Genomic DNA, 18,207 nt, shown 5'->3' on the forward strand with positions numbered 1-18,207 from the left:
TTTTCTTTTGCACTAAGCTGAAATAAAGGTTTTGAGTTGTTTTGGTTATGTGTGCAGGTCCTCCAAACTCATTAACACTTTAAACTTCACTACAACTTTTTGTGGTGATGTGCTTCTGTCTTCTGCCTTGCATTCTGGGAGACAGATGAGAGTCTCCTTCCATTTTGTGAGGCATTTTGAGGAAGGGAGGGAGGTGCATGGTCATTATGAAATGATGTAGCTCAGTTCCTTGTAAAATTTCCCTGTCAATATCAGACAGTGTATCCCTGCAGTTGTTCCCTTTAACCATTCTTCTGCTGCCTTCTTATTGCCATTTATAAAGACCTGTCAGATACTGATGCCCGTTAATGCTGGCAAGGTCTTCCAGACTCCTGTCTCCGTTTCTGCTCTGTAAAATGCGTAATAGAATAGGAATAATTCCTGTCTATCCTTTTTGAGATTCAGGATCTGACTGTAGTGTTTTGAGAGCATCTTCCAAAAAATATCATGCAAGGGCACTTTTTCATCATCTTTTTTCTTCTTTGTTTTGGGAAGCTGTCATGTATATGTTTGTGTGTGTTTGTTGTGTGTCTCAGATCTATATATACGTATGACTTGAGTAAATGCTTGTATGAATATATAGATTACATTTAGTTATTACCATCTTGCATTACTGAAAGATAGAAGGATGTTATTTAGTACTTATTCAGTCTGAAGGTAATTCCTGCTTCAATTAATACTTTGCATTGCCAGTTTTAGATGCAGAGAAAGAAAGCAGCTGTCCAGGAAGGCCAAGTGGCAGGGTTAGCAAAACATTTCCACTAATGGACAAATATAACTCTGCTGCATACTTCTACCTGTGTTTGAATGTCATGCTCCAGGTTTGAGGGGGAAGATGGAACGAACAGTTGTGCTAGCATGGAGCTGAGTTGCACTGCCCTTCTCCAGCCTCAACTGTCATACTGCAAGGCAGGTTTTTTGAGTTCTGGCTTGACCCTGGGACAGAGGAGGTGAGAAGGGAGTGATCTGAAGTAGCATGCCTGGACGAGCCTTCTGATGTGATCCAGATCTGGGGCAAAGAGCACTGAGCCTGAACATACTGTGTGTATATGTGTATATATGAAATTATGGTCACAGGCTTCAAAACTGAACTGTATCGTGGCTAGTCTTCTTGGTAAATTGGATTTGTCGTGCAAACAGACCCGTCATCATTAGATAACTTTTTCCTACTTTGTGTTACAAGTTCTCAAAGGTTTCATTTCAATGACGGTAGTGGTTGTCTGAGGTTTTTCATGCGCTCCTGTTACTGTAGTGATTTCAACTTTATCATAGCTTAAGAAGAAATTTTAATCGCCAAGGCTGGAGAGAATCTGAATACTTATGGCACAAAACAAAAAGCAAATAAGAATATAGTCCTATACAATTTTTAACCCTTTCTTTATATCCTCAAAGTGCTACGAGTTCTAAGGAGAAGAATGGACATTGCTTGGCCTTACTCATTTGCCTAAAATTTCTTTCTCATCTTCTGGTCCCCCAAAAAATAATGCTGCCCACCAGCAAGGTGGAATTTGCAACTATCTGTATCTAGATTATCTTTTTATCACCTGAATCTGGTGCCATCCCCACAGAACGTCAGAAATATGCTTCACAAAAGCTTGTGATTTAGTACTATATATGGACTACCATGTTCTATACGTGCCAATTCTGTTCTTCCCATTTGTATTTGCTGTTGGTATTCCAGGCAGTTTGCATTCCTACAGGAAGTTTTGTACTTGTTATTTGTAAATCATACCTTCTCTGTAGTTATTCCTGCCTCTTCCCCTTGCTGTTTGAAAGTGCAGTGCTGCAGTGCAGGCTTAGCTATTGGTGAAGCCATTGTAGGCCACAGTTTCCCTCAGTAACAATTTCCTTCTTGCTCAGAAGCCTAAAGAACTGTCGAGATGGTGCTTGGGCTGATATCTGGGTAATCTCTGATGTTTCCTCCAGCCTGTTGAAAATGCCAGCTTTTACACCTGAGGTGGAGTTTCTTATTTCAGCGCCCACCTGCTCTTAGTTTTGGTCTGTGTGTCTCTTATCCTGTCCTTCTGCAGAAGCACAGAATATTTTTTCATGCTGCCTGTACCAATGTATTCAGCTCCTTATTGAGCTTCGTATTTTAATAGTAGTTTGAAGTCAGTATCTGTTGGTCTTGTATCACCCTAAAGAATAGCTGTTAATAGCCTTTTACTGGCACAAGAAAAATCTGAGTTATCCAGTTCAGAAAATAAATTAGTAGGGGCCTGATGCGAAGCTATGCTGCATTGCTGTTATTTTGTTGTCTTCACTGCTCTGGAACTATTTAACACCCTGCTCTATAAAATAGCTCTTTAAACCACCCTCAGCAAGCTTAAGAGACCAAAAGGTGTTCACAAGGACAGAGTCCCAGCTCACATTTAAATAAGAAGCTGGCATTTAACCGTGTATTTCCTTATGGTTTAAATGCAGTGCTAATACTTTACAGAATGTTCTACAACATAGCAAAACTTGAGCCATGAGTAATTTTTCAGATTTACCCTTCCCAAACTTGTGCTAACCAGTGATGCTTTCAGTCCATTACCCACTCAGGCAAAAGGGAAGGAGTTTAAAAAAAAATGCAAAAAGAGAAGAAAAAGGCATGGGTTTTCTGCAGGGGAAATTTTAGAGTTTTGCTGCAACATCTACAGGCCCATACATAAAATGAATAGTGGTCATCTATTACTGTTTAATTGTATCTAGGCATTGCCCAGCTGTACTGTTGGAAGACTCTGAGAACACTTGGTGGTTTTAACACTCTTAATTCAGTGAGTTCAAAGCATTCAGAAAGCAAAATACTGAATCCCACAGCACTCTTAAGGGTAGGCATTATGCCTGGTTTGGAAATAGGGCACAAAGAATTTATTATACCAGTAAGCAGTTGCAGCTACTTAGCGTCAGAACCAGGATTAGAAAACATGAGACTGGACTTCTGCTCCCTCCTGTTCTCTGTTGGAAATGAATTGAGGTGAAGAGTTAATGGTAAAAGGAAAGCTCTGAGCTGGGTGTTTCTCTGCAAATGTGTTTAGGGACAAAAGGATGAAGGTGGAAAGAGACAAGTCCATAATCGTGTTTCATTTTGGTGTAACTCCTTTAGGGTCAATAAAACCAGACCTGCATTAAATCTTGCTCAGTCTGGAATAAAAACTGAGTGATAAAATTTGAAATAAGAACTTGTCTTCTCAGACTACTTTCTACACTGAAGTGGATATCTCATGTTGTGGAGGAGAAAGAGGAGACAAGCCTAAGAGGCAGCTGAAGTATAAGCCATCCATTACATGATATTAATTTCATACATGGAATTTATGGCGTGGTACAGCAGATAGGGATTATAAAAACAAAAAAATGAGAGTACTGTTTTCAAGGAGGAACTTACTGTAAAATAAGCCACAGTCAGCTATGCTTAATTAGGCTGAAGGAGTAGCCAATGGCAAAAGAATTTTATTGAATTAATAGCGCTACTGCTGAAAACATGTTTCTAGTTGATAGATGATTTGATGATTGCAGGAATCGGACAACATAACTAAAGGGGTGTATGCCATAACTGCCATTCTGCCTGCAGAAGCTATACATCTCCACGCCACACAGGGCATTTTGCAAATTAGCATCCATCTAAACATGAGTTTTTACTGAGTTTCAGATGTAATTGGGCAATTATCTTGACTCTGTCACACACTCTGCTCCGCTACTGCACCTTGCTTTGAAGTCCAAGCATCTTGCTCTGATTTTTTTATCTTCATTATAGGAATCTTGCAATTACATCCTATACTTCCCTGAGAAAATCTTCTGGGCCACTGTTCCACCTGCAACACATCAATCTTGGCATGTAGTATTCAATAGCTCCTATCCTCCTGCACCATGCCTTGATCTGAAAATGCATTTCCAGCCTGACCTGAACCAGCTTACTGCTTCTTTGCTCCTGATTTCTCATAATGTTGGCTCATACACCTCAGTCCTATCCAGAAACACTAATCTAGTCCTGGTTTCTCATTTGTTTGCTCATGTATCTCACTCTTCACTGGAAGTAGCTATTCCTGCCATGGGCCTGCAGGAAGTCTACTGGCACATATCTCCTCTTGACTAAAGCATAATCTGCTCCTCTTCAGTTTTTCTCTAAATTAAATTAATTAAATTCATTCCTAACATTACTATCTTTGCAATTTAATACTGAACTCCAGAGTGGAGACTTGGTTGTGGTTTCTTGAGAAAGACTTTGGATGAAGCAGTTATGATGAACTCCAAGGAAAATGCATGATCCTGTGAATTTTAATACCAAGTGTACGAGATGATGTAAAAAAAAATGCTAGCTGCAGTGAACAATTAATCTAGAGCTGCTATAAAATTTCAGTTGATCTTCCAGAAGACATGAACTGTTTTTCTCCATTGCCTATGTAGTTTTTAGGATGTGCAGCAAATCTCAAGATTTGACCCAACTCTGTTCACTTGGGTTAATGTGAATGCAGTGCAAAAATTATTTAGCTCTGTTAAGTTTAATTCTTTAAGAGCAGATGCTTTCTAATTGTGAAATGTCTGAAGTCTTTTACCATTCCCAAGGTTTTGCTCAAGTTTAAAATCACTGAAAGATGCCACAGGCTGGTTTTATTCACTTGACATCAACTCTCAACATTTCTGTAGTTCTAGTAAAAGTTGTTATATAATGTGGTACCCAAATAGCTGCATAAATAACTACTACTTCTTTTCTTTTTTTTTATATATATATATATATGTATTTACATAAACCAACAAAGAACAGTAATGTTGGCAGACCCGATGTCATTTCCAGTGGAACCAGTGGAGCTATTCTTAGTGATCATCAACTTCCCAAACAAGTTGATACCAGATTTTAAACCCTTTGGTTTGAATTTATTTGCTTTTGCAGGGATTTCACTGCTATCAACCTTTTAGTTCGATTTGTTTTAGTATTGGGAAAGGGTTTGCAAAAACAACCCTGCAGGACTGATCCTCCCTGCAGCATAAAAGAGATAACAATGCTGCCTTGTGCACATATTTCAGTGGTAACCTTGACCTTTCTCACCAAGAGGTGAGAAATTAGTTAGAATATAGTTTCATGGGTCCATGATTTTGTTTGGACAATCTCAAATACTATTTTTCTGCATTAGGCAAAGCCAAAGGAGGATGTGTCATGTTGTGGTCTCAGCACAAAAATGACTCCTTGCATTTTTCTGAGTTCATTTTCCATCTTGAGTCCTAACTTTCAAAGAGGTTCTAATGATTCATATTTCCAAGGAAAGTACGCTCCAATTTAAGCGAGTTAGGTAGGCAAATAGGAATTTGTCATTTTAAAATGTGACATAAATGCCAAATTTATTGGGGAAATACTGACTAACTGTATTTCCTAGTGAAAGGACTTAGGAGAAATAGGATACAAAGGCTGAGACAATGCCACTGAAATTCCAGGATATCTTCAGCCACTTTTTTTTTTTATTACTTTTTTTTTTTTTTATCCCCCCCCCAAAAATTCAAGAGAAGAAACTTGGCTGATTTATGTTCCCAACACTCTTCTTTCCTCTGGGTAATACCAGATCAGACATGTTTGGAAAACAATCATGCACATACATGTAGGGGTTTTTTTCTGTTTTATTATGGACTACTTATACGTGACTGACAAATTTTTTAATGTGCTTTTGTGGAAGAAGTACTTAGGATAATCTAACTACTGAGTAGCAAGGCTTAATAAAGTGCTCTAGCAGTTTTCAAAAAATGCTAATTAAACTTCATAACCCACTGTGGTTTGGTTTTTTGGTGGTTTTTTGTTTGGGTTTTTTTGGTGGTTTTTTTTTAGGAAAAATTCCTTCAGAATATCTTACTTGATAAAAATGTATTGAACAGTGGAAGGATGTTAAAGTTTAAAGCCCTTTACCATCTAACTTTGCAGGTTTAGGAGACAGACAAAATACACCTAATGCATTTTAAGGAAGGCTGAAGCTACTGATGATTTTGAAATATAAATATTTCTGGTAGAAATAGAGTGTTGGCTAAATTGTAGGTTAGACTGAAAAGGGTGCAAATGCAATTCAGTATATGAAAATGTCTAAAATGTAATGTCAGTGTATACCTATAGGATGTAGTACATATAGTTCGCAGCTGTTTCTTCTCACTTCTTCTTTCATACATCATCCGAGGCCTGGGTCACAGGGAAGTAAAACTGATGGTGACTTGAGAGGCTGTTTGTTTTAGCAGCTGGGTGTTTGTTTTCTGGGATGATTTCTACTCTATTTTTACAGCCATTGCAGCTATAGAGGGTGATAACTGAATTTTGTTCATGAGAATACTTTGAAATCACCAAGGGCATGGTGTTCTCTAAATGAGCCTTAGTTCCACTGAATAATGCTGTCGGTGCCTAGTTTGTTCCTGCTTTCTTAACAGCCTTCTCCTCATTTTGTAAAAATTATTGGTATGCTGGTTTGATTGTCAGGCTTCTGTGCAGTATCAGTTACTCCCCTACTACTCTACAGACCTGTTAAATTGCCATGGGCAAATTGGGGGAGAGAGGTATATATCCAAAATCCCTATTACCCTGTACTCAAAATCTACTAACTGTTACATCACTGAAATTAAGCTACATGATTATCTAAGGAGATAGCCATTATAGGTAAGGATAAAAATCCTGTCCATGTCTGAAATGTGTTCAGTGAAAGGCAGCAGCTACCATAGCATAGCAAAAAAAGAAAATTTCTCCAACAAGCATTGTGTAAGGCCTGCTGTGATCTCTAACATCACTGTAGGCTAGAAATTATTTGCTCCACTTTTATGATGCTGATAGAGTATGTGGAGTATAAAACAACATAAGCCATGCGATGCCGTCTGGTGGTGATGTTAGTAGTTACCCGCCTGTAAAGGTTAAATGAATAGACAAGGGGGAGCAAATATTTCTGTAGTCCTCTCTTGCTGCCTAAAAAGTAAACAGAAAGGCTCCAGTGCCGCAGGGCAGGCAAGGAAATACGGTTTGCAGAGGAACTGAACAGCGAAGCGTTGATGAGATTTCTAGCACATCCTAAAACTGCTTTCTGCTGCTTCCATGAGGCACTGAAGAGCAGTCTGAACTAACACTGTCCTCCCTCTAAAAATGTTGGCATAGGGTCATGATGTGGGATAAGGTGGAACTAGGAGAGTGTTTTAAAAACTGTTCAGCAAAGCTGTAAATTACAGTAGCCCATTGAGCTGTTCCAGTTTGCATCCAAGATCCAGCAAGTCTCCTGTGACCCACTGCCTTGAAGGCTTGAAGGAATCTGAAGAATTAATGGAATTAATGATACTGAGATTGAGTTGTGCCTTATATGCTATACCTCTTCAGGCTTGCATGTGTATATTACTATAAACAGTTTTTCTGATCGGCTTGTCAAAACATCAAAATGAAATAAAAATGCTGGTATGCTAATTATCAGCTTGAAATAGTCCACGAGCCTTGAACAGGCCTTTGTTAGGAGTATTTCATTAGTTTAGTTCATATTCCTATTTAGTTGCGAGGGAAAAAAGAAATAAAATCTAGACAGGTGTAGAAAAACTAAATAAAATAAACCCCAAATGTAGAAAGAACTATAAATATTGAATTTGTTGGATAGATATTAGATTGTTCTGAGGTGTCCTAGAGTGCTCAGCCCTCCCAACTTGGTTCTTTGTATCAGGGTTTAGGAGTGGTAGTAAAGATTTGTGGTACCTTTATTCAGCTTGCTGAGTGTCTTAGCATCTGTCTCTACAATAGGTGTAACAATACATTCATTCCATCAGAAGGTAGTGAGATTTAATGTCACAGAATTTTAAGTGCTTATACATGGCAGGTTAGGTGCATGGCAGAAGGTCTGAACTTGGTGAGCGAAAGGAAGGAGCCTTCAGTCTGCTTTTTGATCTGCTGACGTAAGCTAATGAGTACCAATAAATTAAAGTAGGTTTTCATTGAGAAAAAGGTAAGCATAAATTTTGACTTCCTCGTAATCCTATTAAAGAGTAGGAGATGTACTCAGCTCCCTTCTCAGCCTGGAGCATGCTGGAGCAGAACTGAAGTTGTGTACTGCTTTGCTGAGGTTCCAGTTCTTCCCCAACTTCAAAACCAAACAAATTAAACCAACTAAAAGCCCTGTTGCTAAGAGTGAACTGTAAATTCCTAATTTTACTTTATTTATTCTTTTAGAAGACAATTTGGCATTCATCAGAAAACTTCTTTTTAAACAGCTGTGTTTGCCACTTTGAGAATGCAGCAGGTTTTGGCTGCAAAAGGTACCTGTGGATCACAGTGATTTCCTACGAGGTACTCCGTGTTGGCTCAGCCAGCATCAGACCAGTCTCTGACTGTGGGACATCGCTAGCTACACACAGGAGTAAACTCAATTTGAGAAGCCATCATTATGCAGAGGCTGGAGGGGAGGGTGGAGGAGAGGGAAGGTTTGCTGGAAACTAACTCGGTGCTCTGAGCAACTGGCAGGGTACGAAGGCAGGTGGCAATCCCTCTGGGGAGGTGTCTTACGCACGTCACTGCAAAACAGGTCTGTGCAGGCTGCTGGATGCAGCAGGCCTTCCAGGCACACAAACCTTTCTCGACGAGCAGCACAGCACAAGGGAGCTGCAGCGTGGATTTTGAAGGTTACGTTTGTGTTGGCTGAGTTCCTTGTTCACAGAGGAGGAAAGGCTAAAGACTTCAGGCTATTGCTGGGTGGTAGCTAGTTCAACTTGAAGACATGTAGCTGCCTGAGAACAGCATGCTTTTGTTTTGTTTTGTTTCTTTTTTTTTCTTCTGGTGGAAGTTTTATTAATTCATTGTGATTATTTTTAAGCAGTTGGCAGAGATGTGAATAGACGCTTAACTTTTCCAGAAGGCTTATGGAATAGAATTGCATAACTTTGTACTTTTCCTGTGCAAAGTAGAATAAACTGGATGTAAATAGTCAGTCTCTGAAAGATTCCATGGTTTCTTCCGACTCCTTTTTATACCCAATAAATCCAGTGACTATAAAATGACCTCTGCGGCTATAAATTGCCTCACTGAGGGAGGAAAGAGGAGAAGCTTATCTAGAGATACTGTGGCAAAGCAGGAGCTGGAAGTCCCATCCTAGGAGCTCTAATAAGGTTGCAGCTAGCAGCAATGTATCCTGAGCAACAGGTCTCTGATCTTTTAAAAGGCGCTTGTGAGCCTTCCAGAGAATTATTACATTCTTGTTTCTATGCTGCTGGACTGTTTAATTGCCTCACCTTTCTTTTTCTGGATGTGATGAAAATAGGTACAACTGAAATTCGTCTGAGGCAAGGCCAATACTTGTTGCTAGATTGCTTATAGGATTAGGAAGTGTTTCTCAATAGGTTTCCAGTGGTTTGTGTGTAAACATGTTATTCAGGGAATTATACCAAATTTTGGTGACTCTGGTTGAGATGTGAATTCTAACAGCTCTTGGCATAGGGGCCTCTTCTTTTCCTTCAGTCAGGGTAGCTGCTATGCCTTTGTGTGTCATCTGCTTCCCTCTAACATGAGCATCACTGTTGCAGCCTATGCTTCTGTCACGTAGAAGCAAGATGGCTGTAACAGGTACTTTTTCTTTCAACTAATTTGGTTTACAAGCAGTTAAATGTGGGCACTTGTCTATTGCTTACACCAGCAATGAAGGAGCTTTGTGTTTTCTTTGTTAGCTGCAGCCATTTTAGTACAACATGTAAAATGACTTCTTGGTTATCTGTCTTAGTTAGGCCTTGATCAAACACCGGAAGCTGTGTTTGAACAAAGGAATTTAATTTCTTAGAAGGCTTTTCGCTTGTGATGGCTGGGCTCTGTAGAGTCCTTGACATGATTTTTGTTCTTCCCTGCAGAAACCCGAGATGCTGCTCAGGTTGGGAGCACGGGGCACCTCCTGGGACCAGTACTGGGTGTGTGTAGTGACTTGCTTGCATTCGAGGTGACAAACTGGGGGTTTTCTCATCTTCACGTGGGTTGTATGAGCCAAAATAGTTTATATTTTCTAAGAATGAAGATATGTGTATATATTTAGTATCCTATCATGGTAATAGTTGTGACATAAATACGTTTGGTTTGGTCCTGGCGCCCAGAGCTGTCTCAATTGTGCAGAGGCTTTTCACCGGAGAAGGCCTCACGCCTGTGAGGTGAGCCCCTGCAGAGCATTGCTGCAGTAGCCAGCTTTGGGTGCCTGGTAGCTGTGGGCACTTGAAACTCTAGCTTTAAAACTCTTGTTTTGTTTAGGAGCTCTCAGTATTGCAGTTCAGACTTACACTTTTTCTGTCTGTAACTCCCTGACTTCACTGAAAATGCTCAGTTTTTAAGGAAGTTTTCTTCTTCATGAACATTAGGTGCAAGGCCTGATGAGATCTTTGACAGATTTTGACAGGTTTTGTGGCAAGTGGCAACTAATGCTGAAGAAAGTCTCCATGAAGAAACAAGAGTTAAAGAAAAAATTAATTCAGTGCGTAGCTTAGATGAAGATCACAAATACCCTGTTTCTATGACAGATGGTAGTAATTTTGGGTTCGTTCTTGAGCAAACTGATGCCAGTCTCGAGGAGCTGTAACAGGTTTCCAAGGAGAAGGCTGCGGTTCTCACAGCTGTTTGAAGCATGCTGCTTTACCCTAGTTTTCTCACTGTTCCCTTTTTCTGTTTTCAGGATTTGTTGCCTGCCCCATCTGGCTTTGTGGTGTGGCTTGGTGCACTTTCCTTTTGCTACTGCCTCGACAATAGTCACCATTGTTTTGGGCAATTACTGACCACTTGAATGCCTCTTTAAAACCTCTGTACTTCAGGGAAAGGTGCCCTCTGAGGGACCGATATGAAGAAAGGCTGGGGATCAGAAAAACTTCTTTTCCTCCTCTTCCTCCAGCATGCTGAGTCAGCATCCCAGGCCCCCTGATTGTCACTTGTACTTGGTGCTCTCTAGTGACACTTCTTGAGTACAGTGAAAACCACAAAACACATGCGCTAATAAGGGCGGAGTAATTTAGGGTTATTGCAAGTGTCCTTGTGCTTGCTTTCCCAGCTCAATAGGAAGCCTTTAATAAGAGTTTGCCTAAATAGTGATGCATGCGAAATGGGGGATTCTGCTCCATTCTTTTAACAAACAGCCATTTCATGAGCGAGTTAGGGTTTTTTGCCTCTTGGTACATTCCAGAAGACCTTATACCTTTGCTGGTTACTGATTGATAGTTTTGTGCTGAGCTCCCTTTAATTTTGCAATAAACTAACAAGGAGGCTGAGACCACAAGTTTACAGAAAATGACTTATTTACTCAACTGGATTTACAAGGATGACAAAGTCAGATTTAGTAGTTTCAGTGTGGTCCTAGGAATGGCAGGAGGAGTACTTGAAAAACCATACTGTATAAATAACCAAACAAAAAAAAGTTTGCTTATTCTTCTGTGTAAAGCAGTCATATTTCAGTTCGTAGGCCAACCCTCTCCCAGGACCTGCAGGGGCATTCTGCATGTGCAGGAACTGTGCTATTCCCAACAAATGGGAGCATTGGGAGTTTAGGCACCTTAAATAAGTATTTTTACTTTTCTAATGTGCTTCCAGAAAGCTGGAATCTGCTGAAGTCACATCAGTGGAAGAAGATTCTATTTTCAGAACATGTAAAGATTTCAAGAGAATAGAAACAGCAGTGTTGACTTCTGGGTTAATCTTAGAAGCAGCAAAGACCTGTCTAGAACATGAACACTATTTTCCTTGAGAAGTTAATTCTTGTTTCCTTCCCCCCCCCCCCCCCCCCTTGAAAATGTGGGGACCGTCTCCTTGTGTTTATCTCCAGGTTTTCTAACTGTAAGGAAGAAGATTCTGTCGTAACACTTTTAATGGTTACAAGGGGTTATTTTACAATCTTAGGTTGCTATGCTGAAGTAAAAATCTTTATAAGATTGGGAAATTGTGTGGTCAGTCAACTGTGTGGTATTTTAAGTAGTAGGCTTTTTCCCAGAAATGATTTTCAAATTTGAATCTGAGTGAATTTCTACAGTATTTGTAATTCTGACAGAATTGGAAGGCTGAGGACTGTAAATTTTCACTTGTTAAATAGCTAGCTTAACCAGTTGCAAGTGAATAGGCTGAAAGGTTAAAGGCAATGGTTCATTGAACTCCATAGGAGACTGTGTGAGGCAAGTTTCATTGTTACTGAGCTGTCTAGCTGACCTTCCCCCCCCCCCCCGGCCCCCCCTTTTAGCAGCGGAGGCTGTTTTCCACTCATGCACAGTCACTGGCTGAAGAAGCCCTATGCTGTTTATCAGAAAGTAGACACAGAAAGCAATAGCACAACCTCCCTACCTGTTGCACATATCAGGACACAGTTGTGTGTGGAGAGGTGTAAAGTTTTTTGTGGCTTTTAGTGCCTTGGCAGTAATGAAAGAACCTCTGGCAATGGAAATATTTTGTTCCTTTAGTTGGTGCTGGAAATGGAAGTTCCTCTTAAAAGACTGGGTATTTTATAAAATACAATGTCTTTTAAAATACTATGTATTTCAATATGATAACGTTAAAATATCATGTAGCACTATTCTCACGAGTGTTCTGCTGGAAGGTAATAAATTCATGACTGGCATTGAACCTCTTAAGTGGAAGCTATGCTTGGCTGTTAATGATGTCCAGTATCTGTCAGAAGGAACCACAACAGAGGCAACTTTTCCTTACCTACTTAGACTGAGGACTTGGCAGGTCTCCTGTACTAAACAGGGTAAATCTGATCTGCATCTTAGTGGCAGATCTCCAATGAAAAGTTGAGGAAGTGCTATTGCTAATTCAGTGCAAGGCACTCTTTCTAGTAAGCCTGCTTGGACTTGTGACCCCAGCCTGTTCCCAGGCACTGTTTAGCGGTGAGAGGTGGTTTCTTTCAACTGTGGCACCTAGCAGACCAAAGGGAGGTACTCTAACCTTCTTGTTAGTGATCTGTAAGATATGGCATCATTAAAATCAGAACTGGCATTATATTCTGTGCACACACATATGTGGGAGACTCAGCTGGTTCTGTCCATGCACAAATGTGATTACTCATCAGAAAGTCACACAGCTGTTTCACTCCAGATCTCCTTTGTCTGCCTGTATGTTCTCTCCATATCCCACTCAGGCTTAACTGTTCCCTCAGAACACCTATTTTCAGCTCTCTGAATATGTTAAACCATTTCAAAGGATAGCAGAATGGAGTGTAAGCATGTCTTTCAGGGGAAATGTTGCTACATTCTTTAGATGTGACACTGGAATCATGGTATCAACATTCAGGGCTTCAAGCTGAATGTCTGCCTATAGGACTGGAGACTCCTGAAAACCTAGGGCCTTGTTTGAAAGGCACCATTCACTGCCAAAGTATTCGTGACCAAAGTCTTACTTTGGGAAAAATAAACAAAAACTTAGCACTTCCTAGTAAGGGCATGTCATTGAAGTTTTGAAGACAGATGTGTGTAATCAGAGAACTTCTTTAAATCCAAGTGCCTTAACATTTTTCTTCGTAAGTGGAGCTGGGTAAGGGCCAGCTTTTTTCTTCTTGTTAGTGACCTGTAGCTAGTTTGAGCCAATGAGAGTTGAAGTACTCTGCACACCTGCAGAGTGAAGTTCAGACTGTGCTATGGTAGCTGCACAAAGATGGATATTGGTTTTTGATAGCGGTACCTATACCCGATGGAAGAATTCTGCAGTAAGTGAGCCTGCAGAAGTGTGACAGGAATTTTGAAGCCAAATTTAGTGCTTAGCTATTAGCCTCTTGGCTTATCCTTATGGGAGAACTGAATCTCTGTGTTGGCTCTGCAGGCTTTCAGAAATGAATAATTTTCAGTTAATTCCAAAGTAAGCATTCTGTACATGCATATGGCTTCATCTCAGAGGAAGTGTGCTTAAGCAAGATAGTATTTAAACATGTATTTAAGCAAATGTTTAACTATCAGTGAAGTCATGGAACTAAGAATACACTCAATTCCCATCCTCAGAGCACGCCAGAAGGTAGAACTCTTTTTTTAAACAGTAAAACAGGGTGTCAAGGGCATTGTCAGTATTGAATAGTAATTGAAGGACACATCAGAAATTGAAATCTAAGTTCTGAGGTGTAGCTAGAGTTAAAGAGAAATGGTGAAGATTTTCAGTCCTACAGCTAAAAGTGCTGTGGAGTTCCTGATTGCAAAGGGAGCCAAAAAATCTGAAAGATTTTTTAAAAATGTACTTGCATTATTCTTGTTATTTTTTCTTTTGATTTTTGAAGCCTTTAAAGTTAGTTTCCTTTGAAAAGCAGAGCAATATGAAATATGGTGTGCTTAGGCCTCTTTTTTCTTTTAAAAAAAGATCCTTAAGCACAGTAGCTTTTCTTTAAAATGTGGTGGGTGCATGAATAATAAAATACGTGATGGCACGGTACAAAGATTATCTTGGCACAGGTCTGGGATGACTGAATTGCTTACAGGGCTTTTGACACTTGTGAATAATGTGATCATTGCAAGAGTGTACCAATGAAAACTTCATACCCCGCTAGAATGTGTGTGTGTATAAGTTGTTAGCATTTTCTATTTCAGCACATCTTCTAGTATCAGATTGAGGAAAAGCTTCAGCGTTGTGCCACTTAGTGTTGGTGTATCTTAAGCCGAGTTGCCAGAGTAGCCTCTGTGGATAAGCAAGGCTGTGGGTTTTGTGACACAGTGAAAAAGAAGTGAAAACGGTGTTAAGAAGGAAAATTCTCACATCACATTCCTTATCCTTCCTGATTCTTGGCTGCCTACTCCTTTCATTTGCTTTCAACTAGTTGTGATGTTCATCCTATCACAAGGATGAACCCGCTTACTAAAATGGAAGATAAGTACCTTGGCGAGAAGAAAGGAAAAAGTGACTTCTTTTCCCTTCTTTGTTAGTAAATTGAATCATCTTACTTCTTTATTTGATCAACAGGACAGCCATCAGTGCCTGCAAGGGGCTGTGTGTGCCAGGCCCTTTCCTGTCCGTTTTTAGGTGCTTATAGATAAATGCAGCAGCTCTGGGGGAAACAGCAGAGTGTGTGATGTGTTTCTTGTGTGCTGTCAGTATCACAAGTTGTACTTTAAGAACCTTAGCCTAAGTGTAAGACCAAACAAGGCCGTTATCTACCATTTATCCACCATGTCTGTATTCACTGCAGTTGATCATAAATGCCTTTTCCCAAAAGATGCACCCGATGGTTAAGCTGGGCAGGGTGATTAAGCTGAGCAGAAGATTGTCCAAAGCTTGCAGTCATTAATGGAAGAGCACGAGGGACATCACTATGCAGCTCCGAAGGTCTCAAGCTCTTGTTGAATAGATGAAGATTTGGCTTACAGACTTCAGTTTAGTCCTGTTGAGAGAGTCTGAGAGTAAAACTCTCAGGCAGCACTGTGCCTGTTTACAAGCACAGAGTTAGGTGGGACGATGTGAGCAGGGAGGAAAAGTTGTGGTCTTGCTAAAGGTTGCAGACTCCATCACATTGTTGGTAGCTCACATCATGTCGCCTGAAGAAGATGCAATGCCCCACGGCACCGCCAGTGCGGTTACAACTCTGATCTGATACAGCTTATGTGGGATCTTGAAAAAGAAAATAGAGAGTGTGTCATATTGTACTATTGAAAGTGTTAGAAAGCAGGAGGAATTCATGATCAGAGGGAGGGACGAGCAGTGGAGGGAAGAGCAGAGAAATTCCTCTTCATTTTAGCAATGGCAAACTGTTAATTTATTCCAGTAGCATCATGAAACCACATCCACAGAGTACCGTGTAGGATTCCTTTCTCCCTGCCCCCCGTGTCAGATGGAGCTGAAGACAGGCGATTAATTTCAAAGAGAGTTTGTTTGGAGTGGAGTCTGTTCTCAGTACAAGCAGAAGGATAATTTTGGTTCTTCTAAGAAAAAAAAAGTAAATTACGATGTTTTTGTCAATCTGCAAAGTGGTGACCAATTGTAATTGCAGCTGCTTAGAGATCCAAAGCATTAGAAGATAATTGTGTTTGTACCTATGCTGTTCTCTCTCTGGTGTTCACAGTGTTTGCCTTAATGCTTTCTGTTACTAGAAATAAGTACATGTTCAAAGGTGCAATAAACTGTTCATCTCTTGCAAGTAAAACCACTGTTCATGCTGTCAGAGGAATGCACTGCGTGGGTGCCACAGTCTGTTGTTTATCAGAATACTGAGATTCTGAAAAACACTGGAAAATCCTGTGTAGAGATAGCCCTGTGAAATTTAGAACTCTTGTGCCTCAGCTCGGTGGGGATATATCCCTGCAGCACTTTTATCCATGGCACTGTGTTTCAGCCAAAGGAAGGAAGTATGTAAGTTGTGTAGAAATTACTAGGAAGGTAGATTTCCTATTTGCCTATGAAGAAAATTATGCTTTTCGTAAGGAGTGTCAAATTGTTCATTGAAGAATGAAGCTCTTCAGAACAGTAGTTTCATTTTAGGCAACTGTATGTATCAACATACTGTTGTTTAGTATTTCATTTTTATATCATTTTTCCTGCACTGCTTGCAATTCTCTCTTTCAGTTTCTGCACGTAGTTAAGGATTTTCTGAATGCTGAATTTGCTGAAGGTCGAAGTAGAGAGCTGCCTGGATGCAGTGCCTGGAGGATGCCAGTCCTCATCTGGGCTGCTCTCTACCCTCTGCTAGCTATAAAACTCATTTCCCTTCCTCCTCTCCCTGTCTGTTTGCAGGTTATCTTGACGAATCAGATTACCACATCACTGAGCAATGGCCTTGCGATCCAGGCAGACCTGGTGTCTCCAGCTGATGATTTGTCCCTGTCTGAAGGTAAGAGATCCCTTCTATCAGAGCTGAAATTCTACACTGATACGAATCCACATTGTAACTTGCAGTGTTATGGTGATGTCTGGGAAGAAAATTATTTTTCAGAGTCTCTGAAAATATGTTTATAAATAAAAAGAAAGTAAGTGTATTAACTAAAAGATCTTACATTTTCTAAGGGCTGGGGATGAATTTTTGAGCCATGTCAGTTTTATAATGTTTCTCAGCTTTCATTCACATGCATTTAAGAGCATTATTTTTTGTCTTCTGAAGCTGCTGCTAGAGTTATAACACAGGCTAGGCTACAAATCTGATATTATCTAATGATTATCAGTGATTCCAGGGAGAAAGAGGAGGTCGCAAATGAAGGAGAGCAAATAGTCCTGACCCTTGCATTGTGCTTGTCTGGTTTTAAATACAGTGCCTCAAACTGCAGCTCTCAATGTTGTGTGAATGTAATATGAGGGTTTGTGTGATGCCATATACTACTTTACATCTTCATGTTTCCTTTTTCTGCACAGAATTAGAAGGAAGCACACATTTTGGGGTAATAGTAAAGACTTAATGTACTAACAAAAAAAGATAATTCTGAATCAAGGTTTGCAAAGTCATATAATAATTGGAGCTTTCCCAACTTGCAAAGAATGGTCAGAGTACCCTCAGTCAGGGACAGATGCAGAGAAATTTGCTATTTAGAGTTCAATTCATGCATAGACCCAAATGTTTGATGTAAAGCAATGCTCATCTTTCCTGCAAAGGCATGATAATCGCATGAAGACTTCCTACTTCCTATAATATGAGTATTTCCTCTCTTTCTCTCCTTGTTGCACTTTCAGGTGCTTCTGGTCAGCTGATCTTTGCTCTGGCTGATCACAAGCAGCCCTCTCAAGCTTGCCTGACTTAACGCAGGAAGAGCTTGGTGGCAAAATCATCAACTAAGCAGTGGTTAGAAAACCTGACATTATTTCTGCAACTCATTTCAATGAACGTAAGAAAGGGGTTGATGATAGATTAAACAGAATGTCGAAGAGCAGCATGTAACTTCAGTGTAATGCCTTAACACTGATTGATGTGTTTACTTCATGATTTTGTCAAGAGGAGCTTGAGCAAAGCAGGCCCATTAAATCATTTTGGAATTGTGCTTGTGGCTTTTTTGGCTCCATCCATTGCCAAAGTATCTCTGAAGTTCATTGCTTGAATATCACTCCCTACCTCTGTCAGAAAGAATTGAAATTTGGTAACTAGATTTGGAAGAGGACGGCATAATTTGTCATCTTTATGATTTCCTTCTTGGCATGAAGTTATGGCACATTGTCTCATTAAATGCTCTTGATCACAGTACTTGTGCTTTTCTTTGGCCTTTAGAATTGCTCTGTATGAGCTCCCTCTGAAAAGAAAGGCATAGCTGACTCTGAAGTGGAAGTAATAACAAAATATGCTCTCAGTAATACTTTTTCTTTTT

At 40.1% G+C, this 18,207-nt stretch overlaps 1 protein-coding gene across 3 annotated transcripts in view; it reads left to right on the top strand.

Annotated features, from left to right (window-relative positions):
* RAD51B (RAD51 paralog B) overlaps positions 1–18,207 on the top strand; it is a 437,358-nt gene that overhangs the window by 201,536 nt on the left and 217,615 nt on the right. For all 3 annotated transcript variants that reach the window (XM_030481940.1, XM_030481941.2, XM_030481942.1), the window contains one exon: positions 16,655–16,751. In XM_030481940.1, the coding sequence (XP_030337800.1) occupies positions 16,655–16,751 (97 nt within the window). The remainder of the gene's footprint in view (positions 1–16,654; positions 16,752–18,207) is intronic.

Source organism: Strigops habroptila, chromosome 4 (genome assembly GCF_004027225.2).
Source record: "Strigops habroptila isolate Jane chromosome 4, bStrHab1.2.pri, whole genome shotgun sequence".
Taxonomy (NCBI): Eukaryota; Metazoa; Chordata; class Aves; order Psittaciformes; family Psittacidae; genus Strigops; species Strigops habroptila.